The sequence below is a fragment of the Schistosoma haematobium genome, chromosome 2, assembly GCF_000699445.3.
Source record: "Schistosoma haematobium chromosome 2, whole genome shotgun sequence".
NCBI classification, from domain to species: Eukaryota; Metazoa; Platyhelminthes; class Trematoda; order Strigeidida; family Schistosomatidae; genus Schistosoma; species Schistosoma haematobium.
In genome coordinates, this window is record NC_067197.1 from 24989328 (window position 1) to 25016207 (window position 26880).

The 26880-nt window shown below is 33.8% G+C and overlaps 1 protein-coding gene across 1 annotated transcript in view; it reads right to left on the reverse strand.

The window, feature by feature from the left end:
* Positions 1-2425: 2425 nt before the first annotated feature.
* The window catches only part of MS3_00006549 (uncharacterized protein), a 50634-nt gene continuing 26179 nt past the window's right edge, over positions 2426-26880 (reverse strand). Inside the window, exons 5-9 of the mRNA XM_035730833.2 lie at positions 16976-17355; positions 13302-13384; positions 9833-9964; positions 7545-8242; positions 2426-4898 (exon numbers count right to left, since the gene is read on the reverse strand). Coding sequence (XP_035585506.2) covers positions 4422-4898; positions 7545-8242; positions 9833-9964; positions 13302-13384; positions 16976-17355 — 1770 coding nt within the window. The 3' untranslated portion in view covers positions 2426-4421. The remainder of the gene's footprint in view (positions 4899-7544; positions 8243-9832; positions 9965-13301; positions 13385-16975; positions 17356-26880) is intronic.

Here is a 26880-nt window from a genome sequence, read left to right on the forward strand (position 1 = left end):
GAGGACCTTGGTTTTCCCTTTGTGTATGCTGAGGCCTACTGATGCAGAGACTGCTGCTACATTGGCTGTCTTTATCTGAATCTGTTCACGTGTACGTGATAGGAGGGCTAGGTCATCTGCGAAGTCCAGATCGTCTAATTGGTTCTGAGCTGTCCATTGTATTCCGTGTTTTCCTTCAGATGTCGAGGTCTTCATAATCCAGTCGACCACCAGAAGAAAGAGGAAGGGAGAGAGTAAACAGCCTTGTCTGACTCCGGTCCTTACTTGGAATGCATCTGTCAGCTGTCCTCCATGCACTACTTTGCACTGTAGAAGAAGTTAAATGGTTTCACTGAAAACTGGATGTCCCTAGTTCCCCGCCCTTCTGAAGGTAAGTATGCACTACCAAGGACTCCTTTACCGAGAAGAAATAGCTGTTGGATATTACCTGGGTGTTCAATGGTGATATGCTTTCTGATTGAACGCTACTTTGTTTATCTGGTCGTCGCTGATTGTTATGTCGGAATCGCTTATCACTTATATTTGTAAAGCGAGGAACCACTGTAATTCCTTCGACGTAAAAGTAGGACCGCAAAGACTGGTACATATGAAGATACATTAGCCCAGAAAACACGACGACGATGATCCAAGTCGAAAATATACTCATTTATATATTGATTCTTACATATATTTTGATAATTAATTAGGTTGCAATCACATATATGGAAAATACTTACAATTATAACAAATCATATGCTATATGTCATGCTGACGATAGTTCAGGCCAACTGGATACAAGAAAATCGTATGTTATACACAATAAAATGTCATACGAGAAAACAAAACAAATATTACACTAAATAATCATTACATTAAATTAAAATGGAATTAATGTTGAACAACAATCATATTGAGTAAAACAATGTAATTTTGTCTTTTCTTCCCGTCATAAATGGCTACCTAACTTAGATCACTCCATAGTGTGAACTATGAAAAAACAAATTATGATGTAACATTTATGCATAAATAACTAGCGAGATAAATATTTGATTGTTTGTTCAAATAGTTCATTGTTAAAAGTATCTGAAATGAGTTTAATTTGCCAATAAACTAAACAAATCTTCTTATCATGTTATAATTATAAGCGATAGTTTATTCGACTCGAACTAGTTATTATTTATTTTAAAATAGTCTGTTTTTTTAACTATTACAGTCATATGATTATTTATTGTATATGGAAAGTATATTTCATTTAGTTATTTGAACACATAAATATTGGTATAAAGGAACACCGAATACATATACGCCACACAAGTTATTTGGTTTGTGTGTGGGCTGTGATACTGCCCGTTGCCCAAACCAATGCAGGTGGTATTCTTAGGTAGCCATATCCGGATACTAGAGCCCATGTGCAGCATTGGTTTGGAATTAGGGTTTTCCAACTCCCCTAGATGGATCCTTCGTATCCACCAACCCGGTTAAAGCACCCGACATTCGCTTTTCGTCCTCTCAATTTCATAGACAACACCCACGCCACGAGAAAGCAGTGAGTAGGACTTTCCTGACAGTGGCTGTGTACGCGTGGCCATGTGAGAACATTTTGATAGGGAGAACCGACCCCCCAACCCTCAGCCGTACCAGGCCATGTTTTAATGAACTATTGTATTTAAATTGTAATAAGCTATGTCATCTACATATTCGAATAGTTAATTAGTTGAATTAATTTTCGTAACTAGTATTAAATAAACATAAAATCCATGTGATGGTTTATAATTCATGATTTATTGTAGTTAACGAGAACACAGAAGTGGAGACAACCGAATGTATTTGAATACAAAATGTCTAAGTCAAATCTGAGAACCATACAGTAAATACTTAATCTTCAAAATATCAATCAGTTGTCTCAGATTTGATTATTCCTTCGTCTACATACTAATCACTTTCTTTTCTCGTTCTTTTCTCTCTGATTTTCTTAAGCTTCTATTGTTGATACATACTACTTATATCTGTCGATATCAGTAGCACTCACCATAGTATCATATAATTCATACTAATTAATAAACGATATTAACAAATTGTAATAAAATAAATCTGTCTCTTTTCTTTTTTAAAGAAAGAACAACGCTATTCAATAATCCCATATGTACTAGTTAATTACCTTTAAATAATTAACTCATAACTGTTTTCTTTATTATTGCTCAGTGTTATGAAATATTATTGTGGATTTTTTTCCCTCAGTCTTTCATATAAGCCTTATTTAATTGTAAAAATAAAAAACTGTAATCATAATCATAATAAAGATAGTAATTATTTTTATCACTAAAGTGATTAATTGTCTGTTTATTAAAGTTATTATATACAAGAAAGAAATTAATACATCATAAACAACAGAACATTTAGAACATAGTTTCCCATAGTAACTAGATGAATATTTTTTTATTGGAGATTAAACTTATTGGAATATTGTATAACCACAATTATTATGTTGATATTATTTGTTTAATTTTTTATTATTAATTTGTATTAAAATCATAACATAAATTTATTCACAAATAGGTCATAGTGTTAGATTGTTTTTTAGGAACAATAAACATTATATGGTTTATGATAAATCTCCTTTTTAAATGTCTTAAGTATGATATTGTTATTGTTGTTGTTGTTTTATGCGTTTAGTTTGAAAAAACAAACAAATGCAAATTCAGAAAAGATATAGTTCATATGATAGAATAATTAGCTACATAATCAATTAGACCTGATTATTTTTTTGTCTAAGTGTCAGATATCATCATTCAAAAGAACTGTATACATAATAAATAATGAAATATATTACTTATTGTAATCATGGTTTTACATGATATGTGAATTTGAAAAGTATATGAAACTGTTCATTATTATTCATTTAATGGAAGATTTAATAAGACTATAAAATAATAAAGTTGATTTGAAAATATCATTCAATCCATTTGATTATGTAATAAGATTTTAAAAGGAATCAAGAATATTAAAGATTATTAGATGAACAAATGGTTGAAATTTAAAGCAATTAGTGCCTTTGATAAATTTCGATCATGTAATAAGAAGATGTAGATTATTAGAACTATGTGATATCTAAGTGTAATACATTTCAAACAATCTGATCACACATAATATACTTGTTAAGAACATGTATATATAAAAATTAAAGGTCAACTAGACAGGTTAAAGGTAAGCTATAACGAAAAAGAAATAATAATGATAAAGTACACAACGACAATGTGATTACCACTCCGTATAATAAGTGAGTATTACTAGGGTAGGTTAGGTGTAAGGATGAATTGTTTTTGAACGCATAAAGGTGGTTTCAATTTCCATTTAGCCAAGGCTTCAATAAACCTTTGTATACGTCTTCGAAGGCTTTTGTATAACAATACAAATACTGACTTGATGTCAACCTTATGACTAGTCTCAATCAAATGTTTCGCAATGCGTTCAAAAACAGTTCATCCATACACCTAACCTACCCTAATAATGCTCATTTATTATCCGGAGTGGTAATCACATTGTCTTTGTGTACTTTATCATTATTATTATGATTATTTTGTTATGACTTACCTTTAACCTGTCTAGTTGACCTTTAATTTTTATACATAAATGTTCTTAACAAGTAAATTATGTGTAATGAGATTGTTCGAAATGTATTACACTTAGATATCACATAGTTCTAATAATCTACATCTTCTTATTACATGATCGAATAATAAATTCGTTGAAAACAGATTCCTTCGCTGAAATTCGTGTTTTAATTTTAATGTTTAAATGGGAACTATCTGCCAAATGATCGAAATTGTTGAAAATGATTTATTATTATGGATTTAAGTGAATTAAAATTAATTTTTACAATGTTGCCATCCAACTGTATTAAAAACAAACAAACTATACATTAATGATAAAAATTAGTACATATATAAAGGAATTATAATACACAAGAATGAAATGGATTCATTTCCTGTCATAATGTTTAGTTATCTTTACTTTATAAAGTTGTCATTTTAAAAAAAAGCATCATAAAACCAAATGTTTTAAAAAGAAGTAAAATACTATGGGGGGTTAGGTTTACATTGTATTATATTTCCAATTCATTATATTGAACAATATAATGAACTTTAGAAGATATATGTATAGACTACTGATTTCTTTTCATCAGTAATACTTTAAATGAACTCACTAATTTTTTTTTGGTCAAATTTAACAAGAAACAATCATGTCATCATAAGGAAATAAAAATTAAATAGAATTTATAGTATAAATGTATATGTAAATGCATATGGATTACAATATTTATGTATTTGAATATAGTTCTGTTTTACTTTAAAATTGTTTGAAAAGATTAAATTATCAAAATTCACTTTAATTTGTTTTCTATTTACAATTAGAAAGTTTGTCAATATCTTCTTTTGGATGAGTTATGAACGATTCGTTTCTATGATTTGACATAGAGATATACCTAAACATGTTTCAGGTAATGTACCTTGTGCAAATATACTTATCCAGTAAATAGTACTCATTATACAAAAGCATACAGTTATTAAAGTTTTCAATCCTGTTAAACAATAAGATGAAGGATAATTATTTACATTAAAGTTATGTACATTGATGCATGGTGTTACAGATGAACTGCACAAATGCTGATGTCGACAAAATACGTTGAAAGCAGCAGCTGTAGGAGATGATGATAAATTAGCATGATTATCATTATTATTATCAGTGAGAAAATGTGACTGGCATACATGACAATCAGGTTGATTTAAATCCCCACCCAATAAGTTGACATTATTAACTCTTCGGGAATTTCTCCATCTTAATCCATGAAATGTACCATTATTAACTCCATTACCGGATTCTGAACTACCTGAGCATAAATAATTGTCACCATAGTTCTCCTGTCAAATTATAATTATAATAGAAGTAGAGTATTATGTAGAATTAGAGAAATTTATGTTTCATCAATGGTCATCTAAATTCATTACTTAATTACAACAGATATTATTATCTTTAATAACAAACAGATAAATGCAAGAACTTGCTAATATATATACTGTTGATGTATTGTTTTGTACAGAAAGAATATTCTGCTACATGACTGACTATTAATTAATGTCAGAATGAGTTTTGTGGAGATTTTGGGAAATTTCACAGGTTGAAATCATGAGTCAATTGAAGCTAGACCACCACGGAAAACCTGGAAGCACTGGACGGCCTTTTCGTCCTAGTATGGGACTCCTCAGCAGTGAGCATCCACGAACCCGCCCCCCGCGGGATTCGAACCCAGGTCTGTTGTGGGATATCAGCTTACTGAAGACAATGGTGTTCAGTGGCGCAACTTCGTGGATTGGTTGAAGTTAGACATTAACATCGTTGGATGCCGACCAGCTCAGTGGTCTAATGGTTAAGTGCTCACGTGCGAAGCCAGTAGGTCCTGGGTTCGAATCCCGCGGGGGGCGGGTTCGTGGATGCTCACTGCTGAGGAGTCCCATACTAGGACGAAACGGCCGTCCAGCGCTTCCAGGTTTTCCATGGTGGTCTAGCTTCAATTGTTTCATGATTTCAACCTGTGATATTAATTAATGTATTAATCATATAGTATAGGCAGGATAAAACCTATTTACTCATCGTTGTATAGACTAACCTATAGTAATCCATTTGTATGATAGACTTATAAGTGGTACTCAAGACAGTACATGGTGAAATATAATTAATAATGACCATACAAAGGATATGATATCATAGAATTGTTAGGGATGCAGAGGAATGTATTAATCATTATCAAGTTAAGTCTAATGATGTCCTTGGACTTTAAATGGACATTCCCTATTGGCCATTATTCATTTCACTCGTTAAATATTGTACAGATGTTGTTTTCTATTTTTATGGTACAATGTGGTTTGTTTGGTTGGTATATAAACAGAGTATGTTTGAAATATAACGATTCATATCTCAGAGGCTGTGACTTGTGTTCTGGACTCAACTGGCTGGGTTAGACAGGGAAGCGGGACCAATCAGGACTCTAGGTCGTCCTTACGTGTCACTGGGTCGATCGATAAATACGCTGTGCATCTAACCTGCGATCCACCCGTTACAACAGAATAGTTCACAAATAATTATAAATTAAGATATCTGTTGATAAGCTAGGTACAGTCTAAATGCAATGAACATTGATAAATATGATACTATTTATCTATAGATTGTAGAATATAAAGCACATTAGAAACGATATTTTATTACTACTTAGAATACTAACATTCATCATGAACTATTGTTTCGACTAAAAAATGCATTAATCAATTAGAAAATTAGGTCGTATCCATCGTGTTTAGTAAACCTTTGCACTTAAGACGTGATAACAATTTTATATTGTAAGTTGTTGATTGAGATCGTGAACCAGTTGATGTTAGACCACTATTGGAAACCTGGAAGCACTGGACGGCTGTTTCATCCTATTGTAGGACTCCTCAGCAGTGCGCATCCACGGTCCCACTCGCAGGATTCGAACCCGGGGCCTTTGGTCTCGCGCGCGAACGCTTAACCTACTGGACCACTGAGCCGGCATCTAATGGTGTTAGTGACTAACATCAAACAATCCACGAAATTGAGCAACCATCTTCCATTGTACTTAAGTAGATGCCTGTTTCTACCCGACACGGATTAGCTCCAACGGTGGTTTAACATCAATCAGTTTATGATCTCAATCAAAAGCTTAATAATCTCCACAACCCCTATACTGATGATTGTAAGTTGTGTTGATTTTTCAAAATTTTTTAAAATGTGAACATTGTTTATTTTCTTGATTTTGTTAGCTTATATGGTGAATTGACTTCCCTGTCGATTACACGTTTTTTAAGAATTTTAATATAACCTTTCATTTAGTGAAATAATAATAAGTTAGTATGTTTATGAAGTTATTTCATTCCGAAAACAGTTTAAAATACAGACTGACTGCAATCAGAGCACAATTTAGTACCATTAAGCAGTAGTTAGATATTTCTGTCTGGTCTGACAGACTGCAGTATTCTGCATGGGCGAACATACCAATGATTAAGCCCAGGAATTTCGTCTTCTTGATGATGGTGTTACTTTTAGACCACTGCATTGATATTTAATCGTTAACATCTCTAAATTCAGTCGATTTGTGATAGTGGACGGTCGGATAAACGCACGCACTTTTTATTAAGAAGATTCTATGTAGAAGTCTCCATGAAGTCTAAACATTTTGATATTTTTCATGTTATTACAACAGAACTTTAGTTTCTAATATTTTGAATTGTCCCGTTCAAACTCCAAAGTGTTATTTAATTAGCTATTGAGTTCAGATACCCAGTTACTTGTACAAAGGGATAAAACGATCGTACTAGATCCCACTTCTGGCCACATTCCATCTATTCTATATAAATGTTATAACATTGGTTAAAGTTTGAAAATACCAGTCACTGACTCAGTTGATATTGTTAAATCTGTTTTTATGAAAAAGAATGTGAAAAGATTCTTGTTTATGCACAATTTTAATCACTAAAATGGCTAGGTGAACTTACTCTCTTGTTGGTTGATTGGCCCATTGCTTGTGTAAATCCTAGAGGTCCAGGACTATTATTTGCAGATGGATTTGTTTGCAATATTGGTATGGCTTGGCATGCATGACCACTTCCACCAGATAGACCACAACTACTGTTACTATAACAAACGGCTGTACCATTTGATGAAATAAATCCTGTACTGGTTCTTCCTGCTACACAACTAGTACATGAATCAGGGCATCCACCACAATTTCCACAGCACCCATAAGTTTGTATTAATCCTGGTCCATTCATTCGTTCATTAACTGGACCCTCTGCATTAAAACCTGTTGTGGTTGTTTTATTCTGATTCAAGCCAAATGACGACAAACGATTCAAATGTTGATATTTTCGTTGAAGAAATCGACAAACAAACCGATGATGAATTAAAACAAATAAGTAGATCAAACAAATTGAACTTGAACACATTAAACACCATACATTAAGAAATCCAGATAATTTAGAATTATTTAAGTTTTGTTCATTCATCCACAGCCAAAATGAAATTGAAAATAAAAATAGAATTAATTGTGTACAACTAAGATTATGTGTACCCAGTTGATTTGTCCATAGTAGTATAATAGAAATTAATACAAGTAGCATTGGAGGTAAACTACCTTGTAATATTCTGCCACTTTGTGAAAAACAAATATTAATTCCAAGACTTTGATCTGGACCTATAAATTCATTAGAAACATATGATAACGATTTCAATCAAATAAATTTTGATTAAACTAATTCTGCACAAATTAAAATATAAAATTTAAAGCAATTAGTCCGTTTCATTAATTTGGATAGTGCAATAAGAAGACGAAGATTATCAGAATTATGTGATATATTAGCGTAATACATTTCGAACAATCTGATCACACATATACTTGTTAAGAGTATTTATATATAAAAATAAAAGGTCAACTAGACTGGAAATGGGGTGAGAGGAGATAATAATAATAATAATAATAATAATAATAATAAGAGTAATAATAATGTGAACACAATCCGAAAGCTAATCACTCTGGATGATAAGTCAATATTACCAGGGTAGGTTTAAGGTAAGAACAAACTGTTTTTGAACACACAAAGGGGGTTTGAATTTTCGCATGGTTAAGGCTTAGTATACGCGCTCTTACACTTTTATACAACACCACAAAGGCCGAGTTAGCATGAAACTTTAATTCACTTTTGAATTAGTTGGGGGGGGGCGGTGCAAATTATGGCACTTATTTTGAAATCGAGTCGTTTGAAAGTAGACGATTAGTGTTATCTTGGATATTATGTGAAGATGGAGTTGATTTACGTGTGACATAGCAGAGATTATATAAAATCATTTGGCTTGTTGACATTTAAATATTTTTTATCGAAAATAGTCGACTGAAAAAGTAATTTTTGGCTAAAAAGATAATACAGTCCTAATTGAGATCATTTTATAATACCGTATTACATAATACAGTGTTATTTATTACATTGTTTGATCCAGTGGATTGACATGTCCTCTTTGAGTTATTCTTTTCAAGAGAGTTAATTTCAATTATCAATTCCGATTAAAATGTCACATGATAAGGCTTGTATGTAAAACAAGGAGTTAATACACATAAATCTTTATAGATAATTGCTTGAATGATGGAACGCTCACTTGTAAAATCATCAACTTAATTTGAGATGGTTTAATAAAAAGTTTTAGAAGGTTATAAGCTTGCTTCAAATATCATAGTCTACTGAAGACCATGTAGGAGAACTTGAGGTTGAAATTGAAATTGCTAGCTTTTAAATGCAAGTGATTACTTCGCAAATTGTGCGTACTGATTTCTAGCGTAACGGCTAATATAGTAATTGAAGGTTATGCCCACCTGATATTTCTTAGCAAGTGATGATATTCTCAGTGGGTTGGTGAGTGAATGTACATCTTCCTGAATAGTACATATTTACCAAGTTTCGGTCAGTGAACATTTCCAGCTTAGCAAAAATGTATCTAATAAAAACAAAATGAACATTTCACTGTATGATGACGATATATCCATTTAGAACGAGTCAGGTTTTGACAATTGAAGCTAATAAATAATTAGTTAATGTAATCAAAGGATCATATATGGTGTTTTATAATACAAAATCTAGGTTCGTGCCAAATAGGAAAATTCTATTCCTCTTCTTAAGAAATTACTGTAAGAAATTCATCTTTAGGAGTTTATAGTTTGCTAAGTTGCTGACAAGCTTCGGGTACAAGTAATTTACCCACCAGTAATTTTGAAAACAAAGCTTATGTTACCTACCAGATTTATCAATATGTTCATCATAGCGTTTTGTCACACTTAGATAAGATGATTTTCTTTGTACATCATTTGAGAGCAGACAACATTTACGTTCAGTCCACTTGATGATCGGTTGTGTTTTCATGAAGCCTTCTGAAAAATTAATAAAACAATGAAACATTACACTAAATTAAAGAGTAATCAGTGATTAAGTAGCTTTTCATCACATCAAATGAAATGCTAAATATATACAGCAACAACTGAAAAAACAATTACCGAATAACAAATTAACAAATCTTTTACAATAAAATCAGTTTCATCATTCTGTCTATAAGTTTCAGCTGTAAAATATGCATTATAAAATGCATATAACTTGTAGTAGGTGACGGTCACTCTGATGTATGAAGTAACTGTATTGTGATAATAGATATTAGTTGGTTTTGAAACAGTGACCAAATTTATTGTGTATTATTCACGGTTCCATAATCAATAAAGGTGCATGATTGAGAATTGATAAATCTAGCTTGTAATGGTTACCCTAACGGTAATAGTTGACAGTTCAAGAAATAAGCTGGATTATTGACAGTTCTTTAGTACTTAAAAACCTAGATCATGTTCATATGAATGCTCTAATATACTATTTCTCTTAATAGACAATTGATTTCATTGTGTTCATCAAATGTGAAATTTATCAATTTACTAAAAATCCTAACTAGTACAAAAAATACATGTTACAATATCCCGCTGTGAAATAAACTTTCTAAAGGATACGCGATTTTTAATGATGCCCTACTATTTAAATATAATTTAATAGTTCAATAAGGCTAATTAAGACCATTATTAAGATGTCATTTAACTGTGAATACGTTTTGATTATTAAGTAGGCGTCATAAATGTTTATAACCGATGTATAACATTTATTGTATAGCCAAAGTATTCCCATTTTTTTTGGAATACATAATAAATAAACTGTTTTTAATTTTAATCTTTGTAGAATCATACTAAAAGTAGGATTGTCATTTTAGAATAGAACTTTGAGTGTTTCAACAGGAGATCTTTATTCTTCTTATTCTTTTTTTTTATAACAAAAACAACTATGTTGCTATGTAAACATAAACATTTAGGCGGTTATAAACAGAAATGATTACCATTTAACTAGTTATTTTTAAGGTTTGAAATTTTACCCAGAATAATCCAAGTAAAGTATTTTATAGTGAAAAAAGTTATTTTTTCTAAAAAAAAACCATTCAATTCCGATGGGTTTACCGTCATTTTTATATAATCAAGTAGTATAGTGAATGGCGTCTACAGGGTGGTAGTAAAAGTAGAAAGACGAACTCACCTCTTTATTTTACTACTCACCAAAAACGTTTATACTCAAAATTGGAGTTATTGAAATGTTATGATTTACTTCTAAGATAATTTCTTTTATTTAGAAAAAAAAAGAACGGTAAACTTCCGTCTATTATTCATCTATGAATTTATTTTATTGTTAATTGTTTAAGATTTTTCATGGATAGCAATGAATCACAAAGGTTATAGCCGGTTTGCTTTTAATTTGTCACAATAAATAGGTGACGGGAATTTTATTTATCGGTGAAACAATTGTCGTCAGACATAGGTGTTATCATTTATATTAATCAGAATTGATATTTGATGTGAAGACTCTTGTAAAAATCTATCTCATCTTACTGTTTAAGTATTTGACAAAAATAAGTACAAACAATTATCCATTATCAATTATTTTTTAATTTTTTCGTAATGTCGCCTATGTAGTTTGAATAGATGTATAAACCATGTTATAACCATGTTATTTAAATGATTTAAGGAGAATGCTTTTGCGATTTTCTTAAATACAAACTAATATTAAATAGAGAAATGTTAGAAATCAGAACGTTTTGATCAGTCGTTTAACGCTACCCTTGGAACTTCACTGATGTCGACAGATATAAGTAGTATGTATCATCAGTAGAAAGTGAAATGTCTGACTGCAGAATGTTAAGAAGATCGAAGAAAAGAGAACGAGAACAGACAATGATTGATATGGAAACGAAAGAACAATGAAGTCTGAGACAATTGATTGTCATTTTGCAAATGAAGTATTTACTGTATGGTTCTCAGATTTGACTAAGATATTCTGTAATTTTGTGTTCAAATATATTTGATTGTCCCTGCCTACGTTCTCCTTCACTACAAGACTTTTTAAACTAAAATGAAATAGCTGTTCACAAACTTCTTATAACTTAAAATTCCTTAAGACGATACAAGCCCAACCTCATGAATTCATGCCATCAAAATGTATTTCCATTGTACATTTAACGTTAAACTTATATGGAATGATCCATCCATGCTTTTGATACATGTATGAATTCATTGTACGATGACTATTCTGTTTAAATTTTAAAATGGCTTGATCGTTCCTCTGAAAACTAATATGATTTTATTCTCTTAAAGTCGATATTTTAAATGAGAATAAAAAAACTTGTTCATTTCTGAAATTTTAGCAGCTCATCAATTCAAACTTATTATTCTGTTCATTTCCTTATTCTATCATGATATTAGTACCTCTTTTAAACTTACATACTCATATATTGAAAACACTTAAAGAGAAATGACTTTTCAAAATATCACCGAATATGATTAATCAATATTCTTTACTAACTCTTCATAATTGTTATCTTAGTCTAGCTCTTTTTATTTTCTTAATCTGATAATAGACAGAAAATCTCTAATGAACAAAAGATATCAACTATCTCTCTCTGAACTTCATAATAAAATAAATGATTAGATTGATTTCATTATGTTCTTGCATAACAATGTTACATAAATGTTATGTAAATATAATCAGAATAAAACATCAGTTTCTGAATAAGTGGATACACTCATTTTGTTTGGTCATCACCTATGTAATACGTTACTTCGACTTTAGAGCTGATAAATTTATTACTGATTTATTAATTTATTGATGAACAAGTCTTATTTTAAAAGTGAAATCAAAAGAAAAGTTAACTTGATTAAGAACATAGTTATATTAACCTCGATTTTATGTGGACATATATGGTTGGCGAATTTGTAGATGAAATTCTTTTGTAATTTTTATGATCTTAAACTATTCGCTATTTAGCATATAACAGCTGTTCAAGATATTCTATAATCAGAACTTCGTATGTTTATGAGTAGTGATAGTGATAAATTAAAATACTTAGATGGTAGGTTGTTATAACTGAATTATAAAGGTGTCAAAAGGTTTCAAAATAATTCTGGAACAGAAGCTGTATATCATTTCGTTTTGTTTTTTTTGTTGTTGTTGAGGTGAATGAGTTATAGAATACTGTTCTCAATCAATATTGATCTTATGTGTTTAACACCAGTTAGAACTTAGCTACTGTACTTTGTAGAGAAGACCAAATTTCATAACCTAGTTAAAAGTGAATATTTATCAGACATTCATAATATATAAAATTAAAAATAGTATTGGTTTTATCTTTACCTTGTTTTATCCATACTGGACAAACAATAGCACCAATATGATGAAATTTTTTTGGCTCTTGACATGGAACTTCCACGACGATGCTATAAATTCGAAAATATAAATGAATTCTCATATTAGTAAATGAAATGTGATTTGGTAATTTAATATCGAATTTGAATAAAGTTTTCAATTTGAAAAAGTGTCATCGAGGTAGCCGTAAAAACTTCTTTCAGATTTCCTAACAGTGGACAACTATTATTTTATATAGCATTCAACCGAGGGTTTTCAGGTCTTAGTGATGTATGTCCGTGATGAAAACTGATTTGAATTTGAAATGTCTCTACGAATCACTTATATTATTGATAATTTTGTGTACAGTGATGGTTAACTGGGAAACAGGTTGCCGAAGTTCTATTTTGAAACAAATATTGTCATTGGTGTTGCTTGGTTTTAATCAGAATAACAAAACTATGTCCCTTCTAAAAACAGCGAAACCCCTAAACTACATACACTAATGTTAAGAAAATGGTATCAGTATATGAAGACAAATTATCCCTTTGACTTGTCAGTGGTCGATGCAGATATATAAATTTACTAAAATGTAACACATAAAAATGACCCCTTTTCATTTTTATGTATAAACCTAGATACCGTAAACCTTTAGATATTGATGTATCATTCATTAAATTCTATTGGGTTTCATTGAAATACATGCTGACAATTTAAAGTATCGAACGAAGATTTTCTCACGTTTTCAGTCGACTGAGTTTCACAGAAGCTTTTTGTTTTTCACCACAAAAGAACCTACCAAAAATAATGTAACATCTATAAACTAATTCCTCCTTGACAGAGTTTTTCTATTTAGGTTGTCTTTATTGATTTTGTTACAAATTATTGTTAAAAGAAAGTGTTTTATATACATTGTGAAATTGTGATCTTCATTTACAATTAAATTATTGTTTTATATTAACTTTTCTTTTTTGGTTCGAAGAGTTTTAGGTCATAGAAATTAGTTAGAATATTAGTGAATTACATAAATATATTATCAAAATACTTTATATTCATTGTATATAAACATTATCTATTTAGTACAGTTGAGGTCAATATAAGGACAAAAATGAGTAATTATTTATTAACATTAATTTTATAATTTACAATCAATCACTTTGAATATTTATCTAGTCTATTAAAGATATAGTGCAATTTTAATAATTGAAATCATGAGTCAATTAGAGCTAGACCACCATCGAAAACCTGGAAACACTGGACGGCCGTTTCTTCCTATTGCAGAACTCCTCAGCAGTGCACATCCACGATCCCGCCACCCCCACCCCCGAGATTCGAACACAGGACCTATCAGTCTCGCACGCGAGCGCTTAATCACTAGACCACTGAGCCGTCCGGCATCCAACGGTGTTAATGTCTAACTTCAACCAATCCACAAAATCGCGCCACCGTACACCATTGTCTTCAGTGAGCTGATATCTCACAACAGACCTGGTTGAACTTTACTGGTCACTGCTTCTCACTAGAACTCCGGGAAATGCCTCTTGAAGTCAGTCATTAGTGAGCAGATGTTTATTATCAGAAGGGATTTTGTGGGGACTTTTAGAAATTTCAATAGTTGACGGGACGGGATCGTGGATGCGCAACGCTGAGGAGTTCCATACTAGGACGAAACGGCCTCCCGGCACTCACAGGTTTTCCATGGTGGTCTAGCTTCAATTGACTCATGATTTCAATTATTGAATTTTCTAAAAATCTCCACAAAACCCTTTCTAATATGTTGCAATTGTATTTTTAAATATTTTTTGAAGACTCTTTGTATTAACGCTTTTTAAGTATTTTGAGTGTTAACATGTACTACATGCTATAAAGTGTTTGCATGATACGAATACACTTTATAAGAGTAATTGAAAATGCGAAACTTTAATATTTGGAACAGTTTCATCATTCTTAGAATAGTTCTAGTCATAAATGAAACAAGAAGCTTGTTTCAAATATCCATTGATTATGAAGAGTTTATTTGTAGTGTTAACGACAGATTATAATGCTTGAATAGAGTTTCCTCTACCATTCAGCTTCACAGTTAGAGACCACTGGGCTATCCGGGCTCCGACTGACCTCCTGTAGGACTGAGATGTATTCACAATTGATTGATCACTGGGTCATGATCAATACCATGTGTGTCAAGTGAAGCTGGGTGACACGGGATCGAATCCATCAGGGAGCACCAGTCCTCTCAAAATTACAGATACACCTTGCTGACGACTGTCAAATAGCACGAAACATGTGTCCAGGGTTTCTTGTTGACTAATTCCAACCACCATCTTATCTCACAATAGTGCACGTAATGTCGAGTCACCTAAACTAGTGGTCACATTGCAATTTGTTTGATAGGATTCGACCTGCACTAAGAAGTACTTGACACACATGACATTGATCAACACCCAATGATCAATCAGTCGTGAAAAGGAAATAAGTATTAAGTTTTACTGACGGAATCTTATTTGATTGATATTCATAATGACAAATAATTACCAAATCTAATCAGACTAAAGTTTGTATAAACATGATTTATAATTAAAATATAGTTTGCTGTTAAAGTCGTTAATTACTAGAAGTAAGTCACCTAAGAAATACTATCATAATTAGGTAACGTGTATTAAAGATTGTAATTAACTCTAGAGTATGCAAAAACTCAAACCTTAGGTGAAATTCAAGCATAAATCATCATTACTCAATCAAGTGAACCAAATATACTTATGGTAATTTTTCCGTGTTTGTTTAGTAGTTGATGTTTAACCATTTAAAATCAGTTGGTATAGTTTTTTTTACCAGAGAATTAATGTGAAGTTTTTTATCAGGTTACTTGTCATTTCAACATCGTTGTATCGAAAAGTAATCTCTTTAATATAAGTTTCAAGGACTTTCTACATCATACCTTTAGTTGTTCGTAAGTAGTTGACGATCTTTATGTTAAGAGTTAAAATGACCATGTAATGTGCCATTACAAGAAAACTGACTAGACTAAACCAAAACCTTAGAAATGTTTTCTTGAAAACTACATATAGTCAAATAAAATAATGGATTTTATATTGTGCTATAGTACTAAGTATTTTTTCCGTCTATTCACTGCTACTTAAATCGGATTTCAGATCAGTGAAGATCTTCTGTAAAACATTTATCCAACTGTACGCTTTCAACATGATAGGTACTTTGTATCAGGTTTTATTTTTGCTATTAACTCTTGATAAACTTTAAGAAAAATATGAGATCATAGTGTTGAAAACTGATTGGATGGTCAAAAAATAAACTATAAAATGTCTCATAATTAGTTTTGTTTGGAAGGCTTGTTAGTTTTTTAATTAAGTGAAATCTGGCCATTAAATTCATATATTGGACTCATAATTAATTTACGTAACTATGGTCAAGTTACGACAAAAAAATTACAGGGAATACTATTGAGTATAGTTCTAGTAGGTCACTTCTATTAAACAGTTTGTACACGTTTTTCAGTAGCATCATAACTTCATAAGTGATAATTTAGCTTCAGAGCTCATAAACATCTTAAGTTTAACGTGCTACTGATCATATACTCATAGTTTGAAATAACAATATTTTTAATAAATGTGACTTGGAACAGTCTAGTGCCTTTTGACATTCAATGTATAGCGTCAAGAAATACAAACCTTTCCATGAATGAATAATTTGGCCCATCTCCATCCGGAACTACCTTCAACATTTTAGCACGATTATGAGAACGGATTGATTGAATTGACGATTCGTTAGGTAATCCTCGTGCAGCTAGCCCTGCTTGCGCTCTATTCAAGGAATTTGTGGGATTTGTTGATTTAGAGAATGAATTACTTCCAGCATATAGATTACGCAACTCTAAACGTTGGTGAAAACGATCATGTCTGAATGCACCTTTAATAACTAATTGAGGATGCCATACTTTGTCCACATCAAGTCGAACACCACCTCCGGCCATATCGACCAAAGTACTTTCAGTGACTCTTGAATCAGTTACTGGCCACTCAGCAAATAATGTTAGACTTGCACGGCAAACCTGAATAAAAATATTTTAACAAAATAAATCCATTTTATATGATCATTGCATTATTCAAAGATCATTTGGATTAAAAATGAGTTACATTTTTTGTTCAAATTTCCCTCAAAATTATGAGGGGTTAGTAGGGACTGTTAGGTTTCGAATTTTACATTTATACAACCTATGAAAAAACAGTGAGCATCGAAGAGCTGTTCTGTCTTAATAATGAACTACTTGGCTGGTGAGTTACAGATTTTATATTTTCTTATAAACCTTAGTTAAAAACTTTATTTTGGTGGAATACAACTATATACAAGCAGCATGAGAAAGTTTGTTATATTGTCAACATTCATAGATAAGCAATCTATCTGTCTGCCGAGATATCTCTTAGCTGAAAACAAATTAAGAACGTTAGTTTAAATATTGTTGTATAGATCATACAGAAGTAAAAAATGAATGTGCTTGAGCTATTGAAGTATACTGTTGTGATAAAATAGAATAAATATGTATTATTGGATAAACCTTCACACATAAACGCTTTGTTGTTTATGGATCATTCTGGACTATTACAATCATATAGAACGTTTGGAATTTTGATAATTTTCTGATGTGTATGTGACACTGAGGATGAATGTCTTGCAAAAGCTTTAGTCTTATAGGTAGTATGATAAAATAAACCTGAAATTTACTAGTCTTATAATTTTAATAGTTGAATTTATGAGTTGATCTAAGCTAGACCACCATTGAAAATTTCATACACATAGTTCCCTTTATTATCTTAAAGAGAGCAAGAACAAAGATTAGTGCAGAATAATATGAATTCATTTTATTTCGTTAGGTTCTCATCAACTGCTTACAACCTTAAATATTTGGAAATCAACGTTATTACAGATATTGACATACTTATACATAAGAGGGTGATTAAAGATAAATAAATGTATCATGGTGTAGCGAAGATTCCGATAGAGTTAATGAGGTCATAAAATTTTGTCTCGAATAAATAGAGTTTGGGAGGGAAAGTTCCAGAACATTGAAATAGTGATTAGAACGTAAGAGGTAGGCTCTCCTACGTCCGATTCAAAGAACATATTCCGAAAAGTTTAAGGTTAAATGGATTAAAAGCATCCAACAGTGCCATCGCAAGACATCTCCCTGACACAGGACATGAAGTTGATATACTGAAGTCCTTCAATGTGATTAACAAACAATCAAACTCCAACCTTTTGAAATTTACCAAAGCAATAGCAATCAAACGTTTAAAACCAGATCTATGTATACAAAAAGAGACAGTAATAAATCTTTCTTTACCCTGGTAACAATAACACTTTTTATTCATTTATTTCTATTTATTAACTTATTGCGTCATTGTTCCAACTCTTTCTGAAGTTTAAATTACACCATACATATCTGACCCCGACCGAAGCTGCTACCTTGACGCGGTGGTCGGGCTTGCCTATCGTGATGACCCAACCGAGCTATATTGGCTGGAACATATGTTCCTGTAGGTTCTACCATGCCAGGTAGGTCGATTGGTGAACGGTAAGACTAAAAGCAGCAACTCACGGTCTGAGGGCGAAGTCGTACTGCTGACTGTAGAGAGGTGTGACAGCAGTAAGGTGTTTCCCTCGGACAACCAGCATGACAGCGATGCTGCCTTCCCACAAGGAGGGGTGGGGTTAGAAAAGGTCGACCCTAAAAATGTCACACCTCACCTTACCTCACGGATCTCCGTCTCCGGCGGTAAGGCCCTTTGAAGAACGGAGCTAACACGTCGAAAACCTCCCACAAAAAGGCCGTGCGCGACCGGCCTCAAGCAGTTGTCCCTTGGGCTCTGCGGTCACACTCCCAGGTCGTTAAGACCAACACTAATCCAATTTCCTTTTCAGGTTCCTCAAGAAATACCCTTCCACGGTGTGGGCAGCCGGGAAGTGACATCAGCCCTCATACCCGTAACAGCACACGAGACCAAGTTGGTCACATTCAAATCCTCCCTACACCTGCTAATAACTCTCTTATCTCCATGACTAACCCTTCTCACGTCTCTTTATCACCTCGCACCGCTAGGGCAAACGATTCGAGTACGTGGAACGCTATTCCTGGTCTCCTGAAACCACGCTCTAAACTACACGTAGGAGCTTTTAACGTACGAACACTTTGCCAAATAGGACAGCAGGCATCCTTAGCTAAGACTTTAGAATCCCTCTCCATCGATGTGTGCTGCGTCTCCGAAACGCGCATACAGGATCTGAGTAGCGTCATTTATTTGACCTCACCATGCCAAAATAAAGAACCGACTAGATTTACGCTTCGTGTATCTGGAAGCCCTGATTCTGCTTCCCGTTGCCTCGCCGGCGTAGGTATAGCATTGAGTCCTAGGGCAGAACTAGCTCTTAGATTGGATCCCAGTAGACAGTCGTTTGTGCGCTGTCCGACTGAATGGAACAGTAAGGATCCGGAAAGATAGGGACACTCGTCGTTGCCTCTTCGTCGTCTATGCCTATTCTCCCACTGACTGCAGCTCAGATGATGTAAAAGATGAGTTTTACAGAAAGCTTTCGGACCTTCTCCGAAAAGCTAAGCGCTCGGATGTAGTAATAATGGCCGGTGACTTTAATGCTCAAGTAGGTAAACTAAGCGATAGGGAAAGACACCTATGTGGATCTTATAGCATCGTGGCTCAAAGAACAGATAATGGCGACCGTCTGTTGCAGCTATGCTCAGATAACCGCCTGTTCCTTGCAAATACTAACTTTAAGCATAAGCAAAAACATCTTTTGACATGGCGACCCCCTAATTCATCCCAACGTCGGACCCAAATAGATCACATCGCTATCAGCCACCGATGGAGGGGCTCGATAGAAGACTGTCGCTCATTCTGGAGCACATGCTTAGATTCACATCATGCTCTGGTACGAGCGCGTATTTGCCTGCGTCCTACTGGACGTAGGAAAGACGCTGCAAGGAAACCTCTTAGGGTCCTACTTAATGATAGTCAAGCTAAGAGTATATTTCAGGAACAACTAGGAAAACAGTTAGGCAGCCATGTATGTGATGCCCACCCCGAGGCAGCATGGAATGATATCCGAAAAGCTGTGGAAACAGCAGTGATATCTGCTAGTAAGGTAAACCAGAAGGTTAGGGAGCAACACTGGATCTCAGCAGCATCTATCGCACTGATAGATGCTCGGAAACTTATTCCACCTGGCTCTGAACATAATGAAGATCGGAGTCAGCGTAAGCACAAGCTGACAAAAGTCTAAGCAATGATCGCGAACAGTGGTGGGTAGCGAAAGCAAGAGAGATGGAAAAGGCAGCGGCAATAGGTAATAGCAGACAATTGTTCAGACTCGTTAAGGAAACCGGAATTAGGAACCCGACCGTTAGCGAAACACTCCCAGAGAAAGATGGACATATTATTCATTCTCAATCCAGGAGATTGGATCGATGGGCAGAACACTTTAGGGATCAGTTCAACTGACCTTCAGCCACACTTCGGTTTTCCACGATCTCTAGTCAACCTGAATGGCAAGTTAATGTAGGTCCTCCGTCCCTTTACGAAGTTGAAAAAGCCATAAGAAATCTGAAGCGAGGGAGAGCTGCAGGCCCTAACGGGTTTACTCCTGAGATGTTTAAGAATGGTGGTCCAGTATTAGCAATGAGATTAACCGAGGTCTTAGGTAGAATTTGGGAACTGGACGTAATCCCATCTGACTGGTCTCAATCACTGATTGTGCCAGTCTATAAGAAAGGACAAAAGTCCTCCTGTGACAATCACAGAGGAATCAGTTTGACTAATATAGTGTCTAAAATATTAGCTTCAATAATACTTCGACGCCTAATCAAAGCTCGTGAAGAGCAGATTAGAGAAAACCAGGCCGGTTTTCGACCTGGACGTGGTTGTATAGACCACATATTAACACTACGTCAGGTTCTAGAACACAGACATGCATTCAGACGCCCCACAATCGTAGTATTTCTCGACCTTAAGGCGGCATTCGACTCTGTTGATCGTGAGGTTCTATGGCAGTGTTTGTCACTGAAAGGAGTACCAAAGAAGTACATTAACCTTATAAAGGCTCTCAACTCGAACACAACTGGTAGAGTGAGAGCTTATGGCGAACTGTCATCAGAATTGATTACCTCAAGTGGTGTTCGTCAGGGCTGTCCATTCTCCCCATTCTTGTTCAACTTTGTGGTCGACGTACTTTTAGAGATAACACTCTCCTCATCTAAATTTCCAGGGGTTGAACTTCTACCGGGAGGTTCACTTGTTGACTTAGAATATGCTGATGACATAGTTTTATTTGGTGAAGACGCTGACAAAATGCAGAGTCTTCTGACCACTCTAAGCAACAATGCAAGCATGTTCGGGATGCGATTCTTTCCCTCGAAATGCAAAATGTTGCTTCAGGATTGGGTTGCATCGACACCCGAACTAATTATAGGGAGTGAAGTAGTTGAGCGTGTCGACCGATTTACTTATCTTGGAAGTCTCATCAGCCCTTGTGGTCTGGTGTGTGACGAAATCTCAGCACGGATACAGAAGGCTCGACTAGCTTTTGCCAACTTGCGTCATTTATGGCGTAGGCGAGATATCCGTCTATCAATCAAAGGACGTGTTCACTGCGCAGCAGTTCGTTCCGTTTTTCTTTATGGCAGTGAAACATGGCCGGTAAGAGTAGAGGATATTCGTAGGTTACTAGTATTCGATCACAGGTGTCTTCGAAACATTGCTCGTATATCCTGGGACCATCGAGTAAGTAACACAGTTGTTAGGGATCGGGTACTAGGTAAGGATGGCAAATCAATTGATGAAGTAGTGAAACTCCATCAGTTGAGGTGGCTGGGACACGTGTTACGTATGCCCAACGACCGACTGCCTCGGCGTGCTATGTTCAGTGGTATAGGAGTAGGTTGGGAGAAAGCTAGAGGCGGCCAAACCAAAACATGGCACAAGTTCATGAAGTCACGGACAAGTGGACTGAGTCATGTTCGTAGGTGCAGACTACCTGGTTGGGGTCCGCGAGATGATAGCAACCGATGGTTAGAGACCCTGAATGACATGGCTCAAAATCGTTTGCAATGGCGCAGGTGAATCCACTCTTTGTGTTCTCCCGAATTCTAATCTTCTGATTTCTTCATGTCCCCTTCTTTTTCTCCTTCCAAATTTATTTCACTGGATTATACTCCTTGAATAACATCTTCAAACCCTAATCTTCCCGATTACTGCTTATACTCTTATTACCTCTACCACTACGGGATTTGAATCGACAACTGAATCTCTGTGCTAATGTGGTGTGGCAACTCGAACTGATGTACGTACGTACGAAGTTCTACGTTGTTACTGACTGACTGACATATCTGACTGATTTCAATTCATATTTTCTTTAGTACCATTAATCTATTTTTATGAGTTCCAATCACTATTTCAATGTTCCGGAACTTTCCCTCCCAAACTCTATTTATTCGAGACAAAATTTTATGACCTCATTAACTCTATCGGAATCTTCGCTACACCATGATACATTTATTTATCTTTAATCACCCTCTTATGTATAAGTATGTCAATATCTGTAATAACGTTGATTTCCAAATATTTAAGGTTGTAAGCAGTTGATGAGAACCTAACGAAATAAAATGAATTCATATTATTCTGCACTAATCTTTGTTCTTGCTCTCTTTAACACCATTGAAAATCTGGGAGCACTGGACGGCCGTTTCATCCTAGTACTGGACTCCTCGACAGTGCTCATCCACGATCCCGCACAAAAGGGACATGAACCCAGGATCTTCGGTGTCGCGCGCGAACGCTTAACCTCTGGACCACTGGGCCGACATTTAATGGTGTTAATATATAGTATCAATCGGTCCGTTATCTTGCGCAACCCTACATCTACTGTCTGAGATTGTTAACTGTCTTCACCCGACACGGATTGGACAGCACTGTTCATGGCGTTTGATGTCCATTAAATTCTTCAAACTCTCTTATCTTCATTATCACTATTTTTCAGATCGTCTCATTTTACTATCAATATATTACAAATAATTATATTTTTCATGTTAGTTTAGACAAATTAAGCCTTGAATAAGTGAAATGATTAAAAGATTTCATAGAATAAAAATGAAAACATTTATCATATAATCGATAGAGCGTTTCAACATGAGATATAAACAATTTACAAAGATCACATTTATTGATTGATATTTGAAAAACTATTGTGATTATGAAAATGAATAAACTAACCACTTAACCTCAATGTAGCTTATAACATAGTTTGAAGAAGATATTAAGATTATCGGAGAAAATTAAACCATCGATTAACATTTGTATGGATACTTTAATTTATACTGTTGTCATTTAGTCAGTTGGACTTAGTTAATTTGATGACATGAATTAGACGTATTTCTGATATACTCCGATCGTGAAGACATTCATTTATAAGAAGAAATATATGTATTCGAGTTTGTTGATAATAGTATTGCTGAGAATACAAAACTTGTGATCAAAGTGATAAGAATTTACAAGGTAAATTGTATGACACTAAAAATAATAATGATAAATTAGATCAAAACTAGTGAGGATTATGATGGTCTAAAATAATGTAGTCCAATGTATACATCGCGAGTATGAACAGTGAACGTGATAATTCAGTAAATATTAGAAAGTTATTTGATATTCACTGTGTAAATTGTATTGAATCAAGTTAATGGAATAAAACTCTAATCGTTCCCAATACATAACTCTTGATATTTGTTGATTTCCCGACATAAAAAAACCCACTGAACATATTCAATAATCAGATCAGTACTGAAGGTATGAAATTCAATCTAAAATATCACTATAACCTATAAACACACCTTTCAATAAGTTTATTAAATAAGGTTTATGTTATACAAGACATAATGATACATGATGAACACAAACCAACATTCATTGACTAATACATGACATGGTTCGAATAAAGAATATATCTGAACTGTCTAGTCAGTGCACTGTTTCATGTCAACTACATTTATTAATTGAAATAAAAAATATTTTAAGATCTGTTTAACAAATGAAAATGGATAGACTAACTACTTAATCTCAATGTAACTTACAACATAATTTGAGGATAAGAATTTGTACTCTTGTCAACATCTATATTATATTGGAAATATAGAGTTTTGTTTTAATAAACATCACTGTTCATAAAAAATATTGTATTCTATTTGTTAAAGCTAACTGTTATTTCACAGGTTGAAATCATGAGTCAGTTGAAGCTAAACCACCATTGGAAACCTGGAAGCACTGGACGGCCGTTTCGTCCTGGTATGGGACTCCTCAGCAGTGCACATCCACGATCCCGCACCACGCGGGGCTCGAACCCAGGACCTACTGGCATCGCGCGCAAGCACTTAACTACTAGACCACTGAGCCGGCATCCAACGGTGTTAATGTCTAACTTCAACCAATCCACGAAGTTGCGCCACCGTACACCATTGTCTTCAGTGAGCTGTTATCTCACAACAGACCTGGTTGAACTCCACTGGCAACGGCTTCTCACTAAAACTCCAGGAGTTTTTCCTGAAGTCAGTCACTAGTGAGCAGTTGATTATTACCAGAATGGGTTTTGTGGAGAGTCTTAGAAATTTCACAGGTTGAAATCATGAGTCAGTTGAAGCTAGACCACCATTGAAAACCTGGAAGCACTGGACGGCCGTTTCGTCCTGGTATGGGACTCCTAACTGTTATTAACAAAGATGAATAATGGCAAGCAGTGGAATCTAGAACGCGTGTTTCGTCCTTATTGAACTCGTCAACTGAATGCACTTGCATCTCAGAGTTGATGTTCACTCTGTGACTCGAACCCAGTACTGTTCACTTCAAACGCCATCGCGTTATCCACTTAGCTACTGAGTCCTGATAGCCAGAAAAATGTTATGTTCAGCTGAAAAACTACAAATCTAAAATTTGATTATTGCTAGTATTCATACTAATACTTTCTTCAAGATCATTTTAGTATTCAACTATTATTCTAGTATTTACTCTTGTCTACTATCTACTTTTATAACATTTTATACTTTCCTCTATTCTAATTTATGTTTCCTTTCATGATCTATTCTCTTAAATGAAAACTGTAATGAACAACAATAATTAAATCTGCTTTTTTTCCTTTTCCATACTAATTGTTTGTTCACTGGTGTGCTAATGCAAGATGTAATTGATAATAAGAATTATTTAACAGTTCCGTACATCTGTGTGTTTGTAAAGATCTAAGTTGTTTTTATCATTATCATATAATGACAATAAGTGTACAGTCATTTATTAATATAACACAAATTCTATTTCGTTTTTACCGTAGATCTGATTTCCGTTTTTTTTGTTTTCGTACATAAATACTGGGATGAAACTCAGTTTCAAGTGTTTCATGTTATGTTTACAAATAAAAGCTACTCTTCACACTTGAATGTTTCAAAATCCGTTGTTCTTTGGGTTTAGAATAGTTCGACTGAATATATTTGATATCAGAAGTTAAATATCGATTGAAGAAAAATTGAGGAACTGAACATTGGTCTTATTAAAGTTAAAAATACTTTAAGAATGTGTAAATATGACCACAAGGGAACTAACAAAAAACCTTCAGCTTCAGCGATAAACATAGTCGTTTCAGAGTATAATGCTTGAATTTACTGGTGTACATTTACAGTTTCAATCATTTTTGTGACCATGTTTCGGATAAACAACAGCGTTTAAAGCAAACAATAGTGGATACGAGTCCTAGAGTGAACGACAGATCTGGGATACAGGTTTTCCCAACTGATGAGCACCTAATAGGATAGACGGTGCAACCTGGATTGCTCTGATAGTCACATTCTATCTGTTCTATATTAACATGTGACATAATGGTTGTATCAAGGCAATTCGCACAGAGTGCACATATGTCAACTAAGACTAATCAAATTTCAGTTAAAGTATTTACATCAGGACAATTCAAAACTCTTTCACATTGAATTAGGGTGAAAAGGCATATGTATGGCTTTATAATAACACATTTAAATATATTCTTTATTTAGTTAAGTTTATACTCTTTGATTAAACAAGAATTGTCTCATATCACTGTGTACGTTATAAACAATAAACTATATTTAATATTCTAGGTAAAAAATAAATCACTTGGTTATAATATGTAACATACTAGGAATATCATCATTTGATATTGGGACTACATTGATAGAATAGAAAGTGTAGCCGTAATTTTCAACAAATTTCAGAAAAGAGACTTGATAATTTGAAAAGAATAGATATTTGCTGAGTATTTTATTATAAATAAATTACCGCCGAATAACATTTAGTATTACTATTATTCTAAATAGCTTAGTTAATAAAATAATGTAGCGAGTATCTATTCCACAACATGTAAGTAATTACTGATATATGATCTTATTGTGAGAGTAAGAATGAACCGATTGCAATGTAACAGAAAGTCAGACAGTTAGTTGAATAGTAAATCTTTTTATCACTCATAATTAAACTTAAAAGTGACGACGTAATAATAAACATAA